Source organism: Scyliorhinus canicula, chromosome 4 (assembly GCF_902713615.1).
Source record: "Scyliorhinus canicula chromosome 4, sScyCan1.1, whole genome shotgun sequence".
Taxonomy (NCBI): Eukaryota; Metazoa; Chordata; class Chondrichthyes; order Carcharhiniformes; family Scyliorhinidae; genus Scyliorhinus; species Scyliorhinus canicula.
In genome coordinates, this window is record NC_052149.1 from 119,252,459 (window position 1) to 119,272,745 (window position 20,287).

Sequence of the window (20,287 nt, forward strand, 5' to 3'; positions counted from 1 at the left end):
ATTTAATTTAATTTCTAGAAAAAGGATTATGTCCCTCCTTAAGATAGGTAGTTAACCCTAAGGTAGGTAAGATAGTTGTAAAAAATCAGTGACGTTAAATATTTAACATGCAATATCAATGTTTTTGATTTGCTACTTGCCTATTATTGCATGTTAAGCATCTTCAGTTTTTTTCTGCCAGAGATGTCTTATTTATGTGTATATCTGATCGGATTGAGTTGTTCATTTTCTGATCATTTAAAATTGTCTGCCTTGCAAGTGATTAGGAAGGTAAATGGAATGATGTTGTTTATTGTAAGGGGAATAGATGTTGCTGCAGCTGTACAGAGCCTTAGTTGGACCACATTTGAAATACTGTTTGGGCCTTCTTAATTAAGAAAGGATATAATTGACTTAAAGTAATTAAGAGGAGGTTTCTCAACTAATTCCTCGGATAAAGGATTATCTTATGAGGAAAGTTTGAGTAGGTTGGGCCTATACCTATTGGAGCTGAGACAATGCAGAGGTGATCTATTTGAAACATGGAAGATCCTGAGGAGACTTGATAAGGTGGATGTTGAGAGGCTAGAGCTATAGAACCATTGAAAGGTTACAGTGCAGAACAAGGCCATTCAGCTCATCGTGTCCATGATGTTTAATCAGCCCAAGATATTTCTCCTCGTGGGGAGTCTATAACTACGGAACACAGTTTAAAAATTAGGGGTCACCCATTTAAGACTGCACTAAGGAGAATTGTTTTCTCTCAGATGGTTGTTAAGGTGTAGAATTATTTTTTCCAGAGAGCAGTAGAGGCTGGTCATTGTATATATTCAAGGCTGAGTTCAAAGATTTTAGATTTGCAAGGGCATCCATGGTTATGAGGGACAAAGAAGAAAGTGGAGTTGAGACCACATTTAGATAAGCCATGATTTTTTGAATGGCAGAGCAGGCTGGAGGGGTCGGATGACCTCCTCCTACTCCTAATTCTTGTGTTCTTGACTGGGACAGGGAGGAACAGAGAGTTTAACAGTAAAAGTGCATCAGAGAGTAATGTCCCTGCAGGGAATTACCATTGTAAATAAAATTTAAGTCACTTTATTTGAATGTGCGGCCATAAGATAGTTGAACACAAATAGATCTAATTACCATTACAAAGACATGGTTACAGGGTGATCAAGGTTGGGAAATAAATATATACGGGTACTCAACATCTTAAATCACCAGGCCGAATGGAAAAATAGGATGGATAGACCGGATGATGAAGAATCGCTTAAAAATAGAAAGGATCGGCGCACAAAACCAGTAAGTAAAATAAATATGGGTGAAGATTAAGAACCATCCATGGCCAGAAAATGGTGATGGGAGCTCCCTAATAGTAGTTATACCATTGGACTAGGGTCAAACAAGAAATTATTGGAGCTTGTGACAAGGTAATGTAATGGTTTTGGATGATTTTTATCTTTATTACAGACTTGAGCAATCAAATTGGCAAAGGTGGTCTGGAAGATGAGTGTGCAGAATGATTTTATGGCATAATATGTTGTGGAACCAATCGGGGACAAAACTACTTTAGTAATAGTATTGTGCAATGAGGTACCATTAATTAGTAATGTTGTGGCAAAAGGTGCACTGGGAAATAATGATCAAAATACAGTGGCATTCCACATTAAGTTTCAGAATGACTTACCCTAATCATAAGCAAGAACCTTGAAATTCAGCAGAGTAATTTAAATGGGTCCAAGGGGAGAGTTGGCTACAGTTGATTTGGGTAAACAGACTGAATGGTATGACCATAAATAAAGAGTGAGAAACTTTTGAAAAAACAATTGAAAAACAAACTCGCAGCAAGAAAGATCCATCTTTGTCTTGCAAAGGAGGTTAAAGACAATATTAGGTTAAAAGAAGAGGCTTTTATTTTAGTAGCGGCCATGAGCTGAGCGATCACAAAAACGTTGCTCTTGTTTAGGCCTTTCAACACCACAAATCGAGCACCAAAAGAGTGAAAATTCCCCAAGCTACCCCCCTCAATCCCCCCATTCACTGCAGTGTTAGGTAAAATGCCAAAGAGCCAGAAATCCAGCCATTAAGACAGTAAAAGCAAGGAGAGGGAAACCTCAACCCCAGAGCAGGGAAACCCGCGTGATAGCCCAGAAGCGGCCATGGCTGACCCCACGGAATCACCAGTGCAGACTAGGTGATGATGCAAAAGACGATGGAATTCATTACTACTGAGCTTCAGAGGTACAGGCGTAATGAAAGAGGACCTCTTGGCGGCAGTGGGCTTAGAAATAGAAACTGTGATGGCCCCATAAAGGAAGCATTGGGCATAATGGAGCAGAGGCTAGAGGCCCAAGAGGCAACGGTGCGGGATCTAGAAAAAGATGCCACGGACCACAGAGACCAGATCACTGTATTCGAAGCAGAGGTGACAAAGCTGGTCAAGACCCAGAAGGTAATGAAAGAAAAAGTTGACAACCAAGAAAACGGGTCCCGCCGGCAGAACCTGCAGATTGTCGGGCTGCTGGAGGGCTTGAAGGAGAGGAACCCCACAGAATACGTAGTGGCGATGCTCGGAAAGCTGGTCGGGAAGGAAGGCTTCGCAAAGCCCCCAGAGGTGGACTGCGCCCACAGGTCGCTACGGCAGCGGCCCAAGATAGGGGAAACACTGCTGGCGATGATAGTAACGCGCCAAAGGTTCCAGGACAAAGAGCGGATCCTGAGGTAGGCCAAAATCATGAGGGCATGCAAATGGACGGATGCACCATCCGCTTGTACGAAGATATTGGAGCAGACCTGGTCAAACGCTGGGCAAAATTTAATATCTCCAAATCCACACTGTTCAAGAGCAAAGTGTGGTTTGGCATGCTCTACACCGCCAGACTATGGGTCACCTAGCAGGTAAGGAATATTTCTTCGACTCCCTGGAAAAGGCCAACGAGTTCATCTGGAAGAACGAACTCGAGAAACATCAGCAACAGAAAGTAGTCTAAATATGGACATTAACGATCCAGAGGGGATAGGGGCAACCGTACTTGGTGCCTTGGGGGGAGGGGCACCAGATGGGGTCATAAAAATGAGTAGTTGAACATTGGGGGGGCTGCTACACTCATGGACAAGCTGGTGTACGGAAGTAAAAAAAGGGGGAGGCTGTGGCATACCTCCCGGGAGGGAGGGAGTGCCAGGCAGGAGTGGGGGAGGTAAGCGACAACTCAGGGGACAAAGAGCACTAGGTGAGAGAAAGCAGGGGGGGTGGTGGGGAAGGAGGAACATGCTCACACTTTCTCTGTGTGCAAGACTCATAGATGGACATGGGCCATATCAGATTACACGAGATCATAGAGACATGGCCAGCCGCCTGCTGGCACACCCAACTAAGGAAACAGCTGCCTCAAGGGAAATAGCACAGGTCAACAACAAGTACGGGAAGATGGTCTTGGCCCCAAAGGAGATCTTCGCAAACTTCTACGGGAACCTGTACACCTCTGGGATAAGTCAGGAAACAGGGGCTGGAAGCACTGCTTGGATAAGATCATGGAGTGCATTAACTCCATGCAGTCAGGTAAGGCACCCGGACCGGAAAGGTTCCCGGTGGACTTTTACAAAAAGTTTGCGGCAGCACTGGCCCTGCACTTGTTGGAGATATTCAATGACTCGCTGTCAAAAGGGCCCTGCCACCCATTCTGGCACAGACCTCGATGTCACAAATCCCCAGAAAAGACATGGACCCGACATGGTGCGTGTCATATAGACCTATTTCACTCCTGAACACTGACGCCAAGGGCGCAATTCTCCGCCCCCCACGAAGGGTCGGAGAATAGCGGGAGGGCCTTCCCGACATTTTTCCCGACCTCCCGCTATTCTCCCTCCCACGGCCGCCCCACGACACGAATCGCTGCTCGCCGTTTTTTTACGGTGAACAGCGATTCTCCCCTATCCGATGGGCCGAGTTCCCAGGCCTTTACGGCCGTTTTCATGAACGCAAACACACCTGCTCTCACCGTTCGTGAAAACGGCCGCAAAGTTCCGTTCCCACAACCATGGCACCGATTGGCACGGCTGCACCACGGCCGTGCCAAGGGTGGTATGGGCCCGCGATCGGTGGGCACCGATCGCGGGCATCGGGTCCGAAACCCGCGCATCGGGTCCGAAACCCGCGCACTCTTTTGTTCCTCCGCCGCCCCGCAGGATCAGTCTGAGGGGCGGCTGAGGGGCATGACGGCCCGCGCATGCGCGGGTTTGACGCATATGCGTGATGACGTCATCCGCGCATGCGCGGGTTGGAGCCGTTCAATCTGCGCATGCGCGGCTGACGTCATCGTGCGCGTCAGCCGCCGTGATCCTTGGCGCGCGGGCTTAGCGACGGTCGCTAAGCCTGCGATGCCGTGGTTCACGGGGCCCCGCTGCTAGCCCCGACCGGGGAGGAGAATCGGGTCCCGGGAGGGGGCGCGGAGGCTGCCGTGAAACACGGCCAGTTTCACGGCAGCCTTTCCGACTCTCCGCATTTGCGGAGAATCGCGCCCCAAATTCCTGGCAAAAGCTCTGGTGAGGCGACTGGAGAGTTGCTTGCCAGAAATGATTGTGGAGAATCAGACTGTGTTTGTGAAGGACAGACAACAGTGAATATCAGATGCCTGCTCAACGTAATTATGGCCTCACCTGGGGTGATATTCTCCCTGGTATAGTGGGAGAAACACCCACTTAAGCAATGGGTGTTTATCAGTGATGTCAGAGTGTGGGTGGAGCTGGGCTGCCTGTCAGTTTTTTTACTTTCATTTTAGGCTGTTTGCTGCAGGGTGTGTTTTGGTTTTGTTTTCAGAGCTGCATAGCTGCAGTCACAGCCAGAAGGTCTTTTAGAGTCTCTCTGTAATCTAAAGACTGTAAATCGATCCTGGTGATTTGAAACTAATAACAGTAGTGACTTTAACCTGATGTGCTTCTGTTTAAAGGTTTTTTTTAAGTCTTCTGGATGTTAAAAGGACAGTTTACAGATTACTTAGTGTTGTATTCTTTGGGAGTTGTATTTGAATTGATGATCGCTAAGATGTTCACTGTATGTTTTAATAGGTTTACCTGAATAAACATTGTTTTGTTTTAAAAAATACTTTCCCATTTCTGTTGTACCACACCTGTAGAGTGGGCCGTGTGCTCCCCATACCACAATCTATTAAAAGTTGTGGGTCAGGTGAACTCCATGCTACACTTTGTGGTTCTCTAAACCCTGGTCCATAACATTGGATGTGACAAAGTCTTTGATCAAGTCGAATGGACGTACCTCATGAAGGTGCTTGAACAGTTTGGGTTCAGACCAGGGTTCACCTTGTGGGTCAAACTACTGTACAGCGCTCCCATGGAGAGTGTGCGGGCAAACGGCATCAACTCTGAATATTCTTGGCTGCACAGTGGCACGAAGCAGGGATGCCCCCAGTCCCCGCTATTGTTCCCACTGGCAATTGAGCCACTGGCCATCACTCTTAGATCGGCGAAAGGGTGGACGGACAATCGGAGAGGGGGTCAAGGAGCACAGAACTTCACTCTATGTGGATGACCTGCTCTTCTACATGTCTCACCTCCTGGCCAGTATAGGTAAGATAATGGAACTCATGAGGGAGTTCGGAGCCTTCTAGGGTTACAACCTAACCTGGGTAAGAGCAAAATCTTCCCGGTAAGCCCCTGGAGGAGGAGCAGAGCTGGAGGCGCTGCTATTTAAACTCATTCGGACCAAATTCAAGTACTTGGGGATATAGATAGCTCCCAATTGGACAAGGCTCCATAAGTGGAACCTGTCTAGCCTGGTGGAGAAGGTGAAGAGGAACTTGAAAAGATAGGATACACTCCCACTATCCCTTGCGGCAAAGTTGTAGACTGCCAAGGTTTCTCTTCTTATTCAGAGCACTCTCGATCTTTGCCCCCAAATCCTTCTTCACCAGGGTTGATAAGCTAATCATGGCCTTTATCTGGGTGGGAAAGAATCCCAGGGTACGGAAAGCCATCCTGCAATGAAGGTGACACATGGGAGGCCTGGCTTTTTCCGAACCACCTATTGTACCACTGGACAGCGAATGCAGAGAGAGTACAGGGGTAGTTGAAAGAGCCTGAGTTGAAGTAGGTCCAAATGAAGGAGGCCTCACGTACAGGGACATCTCTTCGGACATTAGCCACCATCTTTCTCCCCCCTACGATGTTCAAGACATGAAAAGAGGACAGTGGGGTACTTACAGTGAGGGACATGTACGTAGAGAAAGTGACCTTGGGGGATCTACCGGAGAAGCTCCAATTACCTACAGCTGGGACACTTTTTCCGCAAAGAGACCAAGGTGATCTCCCAGCTACCTGGGCACCCCCTACTGGATAGGATGCCAGCACCAGACTGGTTGAGGGAGGAGAAATGTGGTAACATATAAGGCTGAATCTAATGCAACTCAAGGTGGTGCACAGAGCGCACCTAACCAAGACACAGTTGAGCGAATTCTTCCCAGAGGTGAAGGATAGGTGCGGGCGATGTCAGAGGTGCCCGGCCAACCACATTCACATGTTCTGGTCCTGCCCCACTCAGTGGGTTCTGGACCACCTTTTTCGAGGCCATGTCCAGGGTGGTTGGGTTGAAGATGGAGCCGTGTGTGATCGTGGCTGTCTTCGGGGTATCGGAGCATTAAGAGTACTTCACAGGGAGATGGGCCGCGCTTTGGCCTTCACCTCCCTATTTGCCCGGCAGAGACTTCTGCTCAGATGGCGCTCAGCAGCACCACCCAGAGCCTCAGACTGGCTTTCCAATCCAAATAGCCCATGACTGGAAAGGGATCCACAAATGGAACCTCACCAGCCTGACGGAGGAAGTTAAAAAGGACCTGCAAAGATGGAACACACTCCCGCTCTCCCTCGCGGGGAGAGTTCAGACGATCAAAATGAACGTACTGCCCAGGTTCCTCTTCCTGTTTAGATCCATTCCGATCTACATCCCCAAGGCCTTTTTCAAAGCGCTGGACAAACTCATCATGGCGTTCGTATGGGGGGGTAAAAATGCTAGGATCCCAAAGAAGGTCTTACAAAAAACAAAAACCAGGGGAGGGTTAGCCCTCCCGAATCTACAATTCTACCACTGGGCAGCAACAGCCGAGCGAGTAAGGGGATGGATCCAGTAGCCAGAAGCTGAGTGGGTGCGTGCGGAGGAGGCCTCCTGCATGGGAACCTCCCTCCGGGCCCTCGCCACGGCAGCACTCCCATCCCCACCCAAAAAACACTCCAGCAGCCCAGTGGTGACAGCCACCCTCCAATCCTGGAACCAACTGCGGCAGCAACTTGGCCTGACCAAAATGTCGAACAGGGCTCCCATCTGCAACAACCATAGGTTCACACCAGCACTGACTGATGCCACCTTCAAAAGGTGGAGGCAGGACGGGGGGACACTGACAGTCAGGGACCTATACACGGACGACAGGATTTCAACACTGGACGAACTGACAGAGAAATTTCAGCTAGCTGGGGGGAACGAGCTACGGTACCTGCAGCTCAAAAACTTCCTACGAAAGGAGACAAGGACGTACCCACAACCGCCACGACAGACACTACTGGAAGACCTACTGGACGCAAGTATCCTAGAGAAAGGGAACTGTAGTGACATGTATGACCGACTGGTAGATAGGGACGACACCGTACTGGACGCAACAAGGAGGAAATGGGAGGACGACCTGGGGATGGAGATAGGGTGGGGACTCTGGAGCGAAGCACTGCATAGGGTCAACTCCACCTCCACGTGCGCAAGGCTCAGCCTGACGCAACTAAAAGTGGTACATAGAGCCCACTTAACAAGAACCCGTATGAGTAGGTTCTTCCCGGAGGTGGAAGACAGATGTGAACGGTGCCAAAGAGGCCCGGCCAACCACGCCCACATGTTCTGGTCTTGCCCCAGACTCGTGGAGTACTGGACAGCCTTCTTCGAGGTTATGTCCAAAGTGGTGGGAGTGAGGGTGGAGCCATGCCCGATAGTGGCGGTCTTCGGGGTTTCAGAACAGCCAGATCTATTCCTGGGGAGGAGGGCGGACGCCCTTGCCTTTGCCTCCCTGATCGCCCGCCGTAGAATCCTGTTTGGCTGGCGGTCAGCAGCACCGCCCAGAGCTGCGGACTGGCTGTCCGACCTCTCGGAATCTCTCCAAATGGAGAAAATCAAATTTGCCATCCGAGGGTTGGACGACGGCTTCCACAGAACGTGGGAGCCATTCATGCAACTGTTCCGGGACCTATTTGTGGCCAATGTACAAGAGGAAGAATAGTCGGGGGAAGGTAGCGGGAGGGGGGGGGGGCTACAGGTTCGTTACGGGGGTTCGATGGCTAGCTAAGGCCCAAAACCAAACTAAATAAACATGTTGAGGGGGGGGGGGGGGGGGGGGGCGCAGTTACTACTACGAAGATGCTTACCTGTAAATATGTATGTTAATTTTTGCGTGTTTGTTTTTTTTTCCTCTCCTAACAATTTGTAATTTGTTCAATATAAAATATGAAAACTGAATAAAAACATTTATAAAAAAAAAAGACTGGCTTTCCAACCTAGCCGAGTTTTAAGGTTGGAAAAAATAAAATTCGCAATGAGGAGATCTGAAGAGAGATTCTATCATATGTGGGAAAAAGTCACCAGCCTCTTTGACGACCTTTTTGGAACCTGTGACTGCGGGGTGCGTGGGAGGGGAGCAGATCAGGGGGGTTAAGGGGGCAGTGTCCAGATGGGGAGGAACAGATTTTGGGGGGGGGCGGGGTGAGGTGGCAGGATCCAGATGATGGGGTGTGGCTGGAAGGAGGGACACCCAGAGGAAGGGGGGACAACCATACCATATAGGAGGAAAGGGAAAATGGGCTTTAAACTCCAAGGGGTGCAGACCTGCACACACAAATGACCTGGGCAACATAGTACAGGTAGATTGCCCCTGGAGACACTGAGAAACAAAAGGGGAGTCAGAGAATGGGGCCATCTGCCTAGTCCTGCACTGCAGCCAATCGACCCAATGTAAATAGACGACAGGTCACTCACAGCTGTAGCAGATGCATCAATATTTGTATATTAACTGACCAGCCTGTTCTGTGTTTCTTGTTTCTCTTTTTCCATTCCCTGTATTTTATGGTGAGATTATTGTGATGTTTCTCTCCAAAAACAATGCCATGTTTTTATGTTCATGTAAATAATGAAATGCCAAGGCTAATGCTGTTGCAAAGGTAGAGTAAGTTTATGGGTGAGTGGTATTTTAGATAAGAGCAAAGGGCCACCAAAACGTTGATCAAAATGGAAAAAGTAGAATATGAGAGTAAACTATGGAATAGAAAAGCAAATCGTAAGAGCTTTCACAACACAAAATAAATGTGGGTCCCCCAGGGCCAGAGGTAAAGAAATTAGCATGAAGAATAAGGACATGCAGAAACAATGAACAAATATTTTGTGCTTGTCTTCACAGTAGGGGACAAAGTTACATACCAGAAATAAGGGATAACTTTGGGGCTAATAAGCGTGAGGAGGTACACCGAGGGAGAATTCAGAATGTCCAAATTACCGAACAGCACATCTTCGGGGACTTGTGGGAGGAAACTGGAGCAGCCGAGGAAATCCACACGGACACAGGGACAATGTGCCGATTCCACACAGATAGTAACCCATGCCGGGAATTGAACCTGGGACTCTGGAGCTGTGAAGCAACAGTGCTAACCACTGTGCTACTTGGAGTCTACTGTTAAGGAAGTCTCAACAATTTTCATTGAGTAAATTTAAGGAGCAGATAGACCGATTTTTAATTAGTAATGGGTTGAAGGGTTATGGAGAATGGACAGGAAAGTGGAGTTGAGCTGAAAAGATCAGCCATGGTGTATTGAAAGGTGGAGCAGGCTCAAGGTGTTGAATTGCCTATTCATGCTCCTAGTCCTTATGTTCTTATCAACTAAAAAACGCTTAGTATGATTAAAACAAGTGAGCATAGTTTTACTTGTTTGATTAATTTATTAGAGTTCTTTAACAATGTAACTAATAGGGTCAACCAAGGGGAACCAATACTGTGTTTGGGTTTGCAAAAGCCATTCGATAAGGTGCTCTGCAAATGGTTAAATGCCAAGATGAGGGCTCATAGAGTTGGGGATGATATATTATCCCTCATAGAGGATTGGTTATCAGAAATGAAACAAAATAAGGATAAATGGGACATTTTCAAGTTGGCATGCTGTAACTGTTAGTGCTGCAAGGATCATTGCTAGGTCCTCAGATATTTACAATCTTTATTAATGACTTTGTCGAAGAGACTAAGTGTGGTGGTTGACCCTTACTGCACTATTGGTGATTGTCCTTTTAAGGGCAACACACAGAGTAATGCATTGAAGTTTGCTGACAATACAAAGTTAGCTGGGAATGTAATATGTGAGAAGGGCACAAAGAAGCTACAAAGGTGAGAGGGCAACAAATTGTCAAATGGAGTATAATGTACAGAAGTGTGAGGTTATTTACTTTGGCCATAAGAATAGAAAAGCAGAATATTGATAGACTTGGGTATACTGGTTCAAGGAACACAAAAATTTAGCATGCAGGTTCAGCAGTTAGGAGAGCAAATTATTGCTTTATTGCAAGGGCATTGAAGTGCAAGAATAAATAAGTCTTGATACAATGGTACAGGCTTTGTTACGGCCATACCTGGAAAAGTGTGTGGAATTATTGTTTCTGTATTAAAGGAAGAATATCCTTGCATTGAAGGTGGTACAGCGAAGGTTCACTGAATTGGTCCCAAGGATGAAAGGGTTGTTCTGCGATAAAAGCCTGAGAAAATTGGATCTATACTCTCTGGAACTTGGAAGAATGAGAGTTGATCTCAAGGAAACGTTCAAGGTTATGGAGGGAATTGACAGGGTAGACAGTAGGATCTTTTTTCCCCTGACTGAAGAATCTAAAACAAGGGGACACAGTTTCAGATTAGAGGGCTGATCATCTGGACTGAGATAGGAGAAATTCTTTGACTCAAAGTTAGTGAATTTCTGGAATTCTCTACCCCAGAAGCTTGTGAATATGCCATCATTGAATATATTTAATGTAGAGATAGATAGGTATGTGGTGTCTCAGGAAACCAAGGGATGTAGGAAGCAGGCAAGAGAAGTAGCTCAAGCTCAGCCTTGATCATATTGAATGATGCTGCATGTTCAATGTGCCACATGTCATCGCCAGCACTTATTTCTTATGTTTTAATCCCCTTTTGCTCCCGTGGTGATTTGAATGGAGTCAGTCCACTCTTTGTACCAGTCATGATGCAAAGTGCAGTGGTCAGCTATGTTGTCAAAGGTAGAGTGAGCCATAGACGCAAAGTTGATGTGGAATCGAGATCCTTTAAAAGGAAAAAGAACACGGGACAAGGCCAAACAGCCAAAGCCATAAACACAGATGAGGTGCAATTGGCAAACTGAAACCTGGCAAAGCTGCTGGTTATGACCAAATCTATACTGAATTCCTTAAGCACCTTCGACCCTTGGCAACAAAATGGTTCTCTGTATTCCTGACCTGAATCATCTCAGAGAAGCAACTAGCAAAGGTTTGCCAGAAAGCTAAGATCATTACAATCCCCAAACCTGACAAGGACTCTAAAGAAGCTTCCAGGTACAGACCAATTTCATCTTGCACCGTATTCAACCAACTGTGGAGGATACACTATCCATCAACCAAGCTGGATTCCCTATGGAGCACAGCATAGAAGACCAGGTACTTGCCCTCACAGCTCGCATTGAAAATGGCTTTCAAAAGCGCCTGTAAATTTGAATCATCTACCTTGATCTCGCTGCAGCTTACAACATTGTGTGGCACAAAAGCCTACTGGTTAAGTTTTCTAGGGTCCGACAACCCTAGGCTATTGATACCATCGCTTCTCTTCCAAACAGACTATTTTGAGTCCATGTGGGGCCGAAAGCCAGCATACGGAAGAGGCAACGAAATCGCCTGCCTCAGGATCAATGCTAGCCCCCATCCTGTTCACCCTGTACATAAATGACCTGCCAGCCAAATGCAGCCCCAAGTTCATCTACGCAGATGACATCTGCTGTTCTTACCAAGCAAGAGAATTCAAGGACATAAAAAAATGCTCTTAATGATGACTTTGATAAATTCTCTGACTGCCGTCAAAACTGGTGCCTCAAACCATATCATGTGTCTACCACCTTAACAATGCCAGAAGTCGGCAAGAACTTAACGTCCACTGAAATGGCTGCCACATCAAACACCACGTTGCACCTACCTAGCCTGGTGCCGTTTTGGACTTCGCACTGGCCTTCAAACCACACCTACAGAAAGCCTCAGCTAAACTGAAAACTCACAAGAATCCCATCAGCAAACTAGCAGGAACCTTTTGAGGAGCCAATACCTGAACTTTAAGAAGCTCCTTTTTGCTTCACTGCTACTCAGGAGCTGAATACTGTTTCTTGTCTGGACGAACTCTGTGCAATGTTGAATGAGACCATGAGGAACATCTCAGGAGTAATCTGGTTAACAAACACAAATTGACACTTGTGCCCTGCAAAATTGCACCACCACAAATCCATTGTGTAGCTAGCAGAGCACGAATGCTCAAAACGCTAGACCTGCCATTGGTAGAAGACATCACACACCCACCCAGCAAATGCTTCATCTCAAGGCGGCCAATCTGGACCAACCTGCCTGAACTAGGCAGTTCTGCTGCGGACCTGTGGAAGGACCTGTGGCACAGCACAGCCCGGAATCAGCACTTGGTTGATAATCCCAGACTTCAACCTCCCGCATGGCGAAATGGGTCAAACTGAACAGGTTTCGCGTTGGAGTCGGGCCCGATCGCAACTGAGGCAAAGTTCAAACCATGGTATATATAATCAACAAGTGCCCCAACCTGTTCTTCAGTGGTGCCCCCTCTGCCCTACACCAGAATGAAGAGGAGGCTGCCAACTGGCTGAAGAATTTCAAATTTGACATCTAGCTGTTCATCAGTGCATATGATTGTCGTAGTAGTACCACTCATGTTATTACTACAGGGGAAGATCTGCATAATGTCTGTTCCTGGGTGCCGCTGTCTCATTGTTAATATAGTTAAACTTGGAAAGTGGGTGCAACTTTATCAGGGATATTTTGTGTGATGAATGTAGGAATTTCAGATGTACTTTATTGTAGGTATTTGGTACAGTGAGGGTTATTCACTATATTGAGGATCATTGTTTAAGGGGTGATTGTAAGTTATTTTCTGGTGCGATGTTAAAGATATTTCAATACTGTGTTAGTAACAAAGTTTGTTTTAATATACCATATCCCTATTTCGTCATGTAATCACTCCTGGAGCGAGTAATCATTTCCCCACAGCCTTACAAAAATAAAATAAAATATTGGGGTTTCTATCTAGTATCCCTAGCCACCGTTGGTGTCTGGTTTCGGATCATAATATTGGCAATCTCTGAATATAACTTAATGGCTTCATTGCGACATCAATTTCAGAGAAGTTGGAAATACAAACAGAAAAGTTGGATAAACTCAGCAGGTTTGGCAGCATCTGTGGAGAGAGAAACATGGATAGGTTTTTGAGTCCATTGACATATTTACAGAGAAACTGATATTTTGAAAGTCTGCATTTGGTCGTTTGACTTTAACTGTGATTTGGAGTTACTGCTTTATTTCCCCATCACCTGCAACCCCACCATCTCCCGAGTCAGTATTTTAGTGTTATTTTAGCTGAATAGTGATGCAGCTTTATGTAATGCAGTGAACATCTGTGATAGGCACCAATACAGAATTGCCCTGAATTGGCACAAAAGATGACCAAAGTGAGAGAAGTTATCAGAAAAGAAAAATTCTATGCAGCAATAGTATGCAAATTGAAGTCTGCAAATGATTCCCATGGGGCCTATGAGGCCTTAAACACAAAACCTGGATTTCTGTCAGTGCATCTGTACTTTGGACAGATAGGCATTTCAAGCACAACATTTCTATTGCCAGTACTTATAAAATACTTAATTTGTAGCCTTGGAGCTCCCTACCATTTGGTTGTTAAAGGTAACCTTGGGAAGTTTTATGATCAGGATTCCACTGGAGTGTTATCAATATTTGAAGGGTGTCTCTCGCACATGAATGTTTGAAAACCACATGAGATCAGTAATGTTGTCTACATTTGGCATGTTTTCAGTTTGGTGGCATGTACCTTGACAAAGTTTGACACATGAAATGTGCATAATGTCCCCAATGCCAGAATGTGTTGTCATATCATGATGAACCCAAATGCTTTGTAAACAAATAAGAAAAGTTCTTGACACATTTACCTTGTAGTTCTCCCAGTTCCTGAAGAAGTTGACTGACCCATCAACCCTACGCTGGATTACTGTCCAACCTCCCTGATCGTGGCTGTGGTCACACCAAACTTGCATTAGTTTATCGGTGCCTCCTGGTTTGATTAGGTACATGCCACTGTTTGAATATCCAGCTTGCTGTACGTGGTAGCAATCCTTCCATGGACCTGTGTAAAGGGACAGTGATCACCAATCCTATATATTTGTACAAAGTATATTGCTATTAAAGCTAGTTGCCTCTCATGAACAGCAAATTATATCACCCTGTTTTTTCTTCATGAACTTGTGACAAAAAAGGATATTCCAAAATGTTTTAGAACATCAAATTAGAATGGCAATTTTAAAAAAAAGTTTAATACCAAGTTTCTTTGAGATACAACTTTTAGCACCATCATCAAACGCTCTTGCCTCATTTTATTGGAAAAATACACTGTCTTCATTTTTTTTGTTTGTTTTTAAATTTTCTTGGTACATAGAGCTGGAAAGCATACACTCCAAAAAAAATATCAGCAAAGTATTACCGAGTCATGCATTCATAATGATAGTGCAGCTAGTTTAAACAGTCAGGGACCAGTTCAAGTGGTATCCAATCTGTATCAAATAGTGGTAGGCTGTGACGGGAAACGTGGGGAAATACCAGAACCAGCAACTGAATGAGGACGGAGTGTTCCCTAGTGCTGGGAATTTACTTATATAACAAAGGTATATCCAGAATTATGTAGAGACTCTGACGACGTTGCAACTACTTGATGACAGACAGCGAGTACACTGATGCATTCATAGTGAGAAATTCCTGAAAGGTTGACAAACTCAGTATTTCCTGCATTCTCATTCTGTTTATTTTACTATTTAATTAGATTGAAATTGCTTTTTAGTATTTTTAAAACTCAACGCTAATGCAATATAAGCTAGGAAGAATCTGTGACTTCAGAGCAGCTGTAACATGTGGAAAAAATTAGTTCATGGAGTAGCACAAATTCATCACCATGCAGTGCCTTTTGCAACAACGTGCAAGAATACAAATCTGAAACTCTGAACACTAGAACATAGAACATAGAACAGTACAGCACAGAACAGGCCCTTCGGCCCTCAATGTTGTGCCGAGCCATGATCACCCTACTCAACCCATGTATTCACCCTATACCCGTAACCCAACAACCCCCTCCCCCTTAACCTTACTTTTATTAGGACACTACGGGCAATTTAGCATGGCCAATCCACCTAACCCGCACATCTTTGGACTGTGGGAGGAAACCGGAGCACCCGGAGGAAACCCACGCACACAGAGGGAGGACGTGCAGACTCCACACAGACAGTGACCCAGCCGGGAATCGAACCTGGGACCCTGGAGCTGTGAAGCATTTATGCTAACCACCATGCTACCCTGCTGCCCCCACCATGCTACCCTGCTGCCCCCACCATGCTACCCTGCTGCCCCCACCATGCTACCCTGCTGCCCCCACCATGCTACCCTGCTGCCCCCACCATGCTACCCTGCTAGTAACATGAATATGCTCTGTGTGCTTGCATTTCCCATAAAAAGAGGGATGATGTGACTTCCTGTCTTCTGGTATGAGTTTGAAAGGGAGTGAGATCAAGTTTTAATAACATTTTCACCATTAATTTTTTCTCTCAACTTTGGTGCTGCAGCAAGGTTGATAGGGCATAACCGCAAGTCTTTATCCAGGTTGGATCTTCTGTATTGTTTAGAATAGACTGGTTCTGAACTAAAGCCGCCTCTATACTCCGATCTTTCGGCTCCATGGTTTCTACAATGAAACTGTATTTATTCTAGAACAGTGAGCTTCCCATGCCTCTTTGATCCAGGATGACTTAGCATCTATTGTTCCTTAATTGGGTTTCAAGAATCAAAATATTATGTCAATATTTGTATAAATCATTTAATTTATTTTATTTACATTGTGAGTGATTAGAAAGTAACTATTGGGTTATGGATAATTATGATAATTTTATTCACAGTATATTCTCTTATGAAAAAACACAATTATGGAGAAAAATAACACGGGTGCTGAAGAAAAATTGACCGGCTAATATTCTTCAATTCTTACTGAAGCCCACTGGGTGTTGGATTTACATTTCAGGAAACTGAATCTTTTTACTTAATTAATAACACTAAATTAACAAATGATCACTGGTTTTACTCAGTGGACCAACTATGATCTATGAGCCTTCCTGAGATTTATGTGTTCCTTTTTATTGTTGATAAAATAGCAGCATGTTTTTTGTAATTCTTTCACGGGATGTGGATGTCGCTGGCTAGGCCAGCGTTTTTATTGTCTACCGCTAATTGCCCTTAAGACGGTGATGTGACCACTGTCCGTGTGGAGTTTGCACATTCTCCCCTTGTTTGCATGGGTTTCGCCCCCGCAGCCCAAAGATGTGCAGGGTAGGTGGATTGGCCACGCTAAATTGCCCCTTAATTGGAAAAAATGAATTGGGTACTCTAAATTTTTTTTTTTTTAAAGGTGATGTGACATCTCAAAGCCAGTTGATGGATCTTTGAATTACGTCGGCACACTGCAAGGTTGTTATTTTTATAAAAGCAAGTTACTGCGAGTGCTGAAATCTGAAACCAAAAGAGAAAATGCTGGAAAATCGCAGCAGGCCTGGCAGCATCTGTAAAGAGAGAAAAGAGCTAACGTTTCGTGTCCAGATGACCCTTTGTCAAAGCTAAAAGGCACAGAAAGGGGGAGATATTTATACTAAGGGTGAGGGAATGAAAGTCGAGCCATAGCCACAGAAACCAAGGGAAAAGAGTGCTAAAGACTGTCCCCAGAGAGAATAAAAGGTGTGAAAGGCCAAACAGCAGAGAAACTAAAGTCAGAGGGTAAGGTGTGACAGATGTAGATGTGGGGGGAGGGGTGACATGAGTGGGGGAGAGATAAAGTGGAAAAAAGGGGGAAGGGGAAGCAAAGGGGAGAAAAGGTAAGGGAAGGGGGGGATAAGATTGGGGGAAAGAGTGGGGCGAATATATATATAAATATATATATATATAAAGAAAGACCAGAAATAAATAAAAGGTAAAAGACAGTTAAAATGAAATGGAATGAAAACAATGGGGTAGAGCTGATCATCTGAAGTTGTTGAATTTGATGTTGAGACCGGAAGGCTGTAGCCTGCCTAACCGAAAGATGAGATGCTGTTCCTCCAGTTCATGTTGAGCTTCACTGGAAATTGCAGCAGGCCAAGGACAGGCATGTGGGCATGGGAGCAGGGTCTTGTGTTAAAATGGCAAGCAACAGGAAGGTCAGGATTCTGAATGCGCACAGACTGAAGGTGCTCAGCAAAGTGATCACCCAGTCTTCATTTGGCTGATATTTTTGTTAGTTTTTATAAGGAAATATCATTAAATAACCAAAACAATGAAGTATGGAAAAGCAATTTCTTTTTTCCCTAATGTTTATTCTTCAGAGTAAAATAGAAAATTTTTAACTCAACAAATTTGAGGATGTGGTCAGTCGTGTTTAGTCTGGGACGAAAATGTATTCTCAATGATGGAATTTAGAGGTCAATTGGTATTCCATACAAAGATTTATGACTACACCAGAATGGAAAACAACTTAGTCTAACCAGTTGCTGCTGATATCAGCTTGGGAAAATGTGTGTATAGTTGAAATGTTGTTTGTAAATCAGCCAACAAACTCTGGAGATTTGCAACTCAAGACATCTCTTAATCCCCAAAATTTGCTGGTTGATTTATGCATTAATAATTGTGTGCCTCACAAATGTTTTTTCTAACTAAGATTTATCTCAATGTAACATTTTTTAAAAAATGATCTCAAGAATCATAGAAATCATAGGTCAGATTGTATGAGCTGAAAGTGTGGAATGAGTTACATTTGCTTGCCTTGGATCATTTGCCTCTTGCCTACTTGATCACAATTATTCAGCATGGTCTTGACTTCCACATTCAATGCCTTAGAAGGTCAACAAGTAAATTATTTGTTTCCAACTATTCAACAGAAGCTGGAGCTCAATTAAGTGTGAGAATGTCCAGATTAAAAGGTGTGCATGCACTGCGTGGAATGCATTTAATGGTTGGTGGGGGGGGGGGGGGGGGGGGGGCGCGGCAGCTCAAAGCTGATTCACTCCAGACTCATTCCATGCCAGCTCGCCCCACAGCCATAACACTGTCAACAGGAGTCCCGTACATGGATGCTGCTTGACAATCAGATTGACAAGTAGTCCCAGCAGCACCAAGAGCTTGTTAGTGGGTGCTTCTGTAAAGCAGCTTTAATCTGAAAAAGACCACTCTGAAAAAGAAGACCCAATAGATCCTGGTGTGTGGTAAATCCAGGCTATTGGGTGGGGAGTTGATCATCTTGGGGAGTAGGGATGGTGGGTTTTGAAGAACAGATGGGGAGATAGAAATAGAGGGATCTGCTAAGGGGGGGGGGGGGGGGGGGGAGAACTTTCCTCCAATGTGCAAAGTGCACCCCCTGAAGATAGTAATCCTTCTTCTAAAAATGTATTTACAAAAGTATCCTGCCTGCTCCCACCCAGCTGCTCTCACCAACCAAATTATGGCATGGGCAGTGCATTATTGGGGTCAATTGGCTTGTTAACAGGCTCAGTTGACTCTTATTATTTGCTGATTTCAGCGCCTGCCAACCTACCATGTGGGGGGTGAGATTGGGGGTGTGAGGAGGTGCTGGTCTGGGCAACCACCCTATTTTATGTGCCCTCCTCCCCAAAAACATGCACATAAAATCTAGCTCCCTGTTTTTACTGCCGGTAAGAGTTTAGAAATCCACCACCACATTCACTCTATAAATAAAAAGGTAAATACTACAAATGCTGAAATGGTAAGTTCTTTGTTCGCTCTGTAGATGCTGATTGATTTGGAATATTGCCAGCATTTTCTAGTTTTGGTGAAGATTCCACTTCTCCTGCACCACCTCCTCCTCTTGCCCAGTACCATAACCACTAAATTACCAACCTTTTCTGGGCTATGGTAGAAATCTAGGATATGTGAAGTATGAAAATAAGTAGATGTAGATGTTGATTCTGCATTAGATACTGTAGCCAGAGATGTTTGTACATTTTTCTGCTCAAGTGATTAAAATTGTTGCTAAATTATGAATAATCATTGTCTTGACTTTGCTACACTTCATATTCACTCATCACCAGAACCATACTCTCAAAGTATTTCATAAAGTCAGAAAACAACATGAGAATTAGAATTTTTTGACCACCTCCAATGGAAGTAACACCATCTTAGTTACTGTGAGTCCATATGTGGGGTGTTGTGAAGGGATGGTTGTGGGGGTTGGGGATTAGAGGGGAGTGAAGGGAGGATTGAGGGTCGCATGGAGAGTTGGGGGTGGATGCTCCTGTGGGGGCGGACAGATCTTGGGAGGGGGGAGGGGCAGCGGTTGGTGTCTACTTACTCTTGGTGCTCTGTGTAGGTCGTTGACCTTTTTTCGGCATTGGAGGCCAGACCTGGTCACACTCCCAGCGCTCACAGCTTCCGCCACCTTGTACCAGGCAGCACTGGCTGCCCTAAAGCCAATCCTCCAGGACCCTCGGAGGAACAGGACATCCCTCCTGGCCTCCACAGCATCTCAGAGCCTCACTAGGTCAGTGTCCCTGAATCTTGGGGCTGGTCTCCTCGGCACCATGGTTGGCTGAGCAAGTGCAACTTAATTGCTGCTCGACTTTGTTAGCGGGGGGAATGGCGTGTGCGTGCAAGCGAATCGACTGGCTAGCCTTCATTTGCAGCGAGAAGCCCATGGGGAATTGTTAAGTGGACCAATTAACATGGAATAGCTTTGCTGGCCTCGCTGGGTCAAGCGCCGGGAAGCTTGCGACAATTCCCGCTCACTACAACACTTACTTAGAAATCTTTCCGGAGAAATGTGCCCTTTGTCTCCTGCTGAGGATCCAATCCCGTAATCAGCAATTTTCCCTCAATTTTATGAGGTTTAGCTTAACTAACAGTATCTCAAAAGGAACTTTATCAAATGCCTTTTGGAAGTAACAGCCA

At 45.3% G+C, this 20,287-nt stretch overlaps 2 protein-coding genes across 5 annotated transcripts in view; one reads left to right on the forward strand and one right to left on the reverse strand.

Moving 5' to 3' along the window:
• The window catches only part of ralgps2 (Ral GEF with PH domain and SH3 binding motif 2), a 646,420-nt gene that overhangs the window by 389,018 nt on the left and 237,115 nt on the right, over positions 1 to 20,287 (forward strand). The gene's annotated exons all lie outside the window — the stretch shown is intronic.
• angptl1a (angiopoietin-like 1a) overlaps positions 1 to 20,287 on the reverse strand; it is a 93,560-nt gene that overhangs the window by 8,506 nt on the left and 64,767 nt on the right. Inside the window, exon 3 of the mRNA XM_038795108.1 lies at positions 14,254 to 14,447. Coding sequence (XP_038651036.1) covers positions 14,254 to 14,447 — 194 coding nt within the window. The remainder of the gene's footprint in view (positions 1 to 14,253; positions 14,448 to 20,287) is intronic.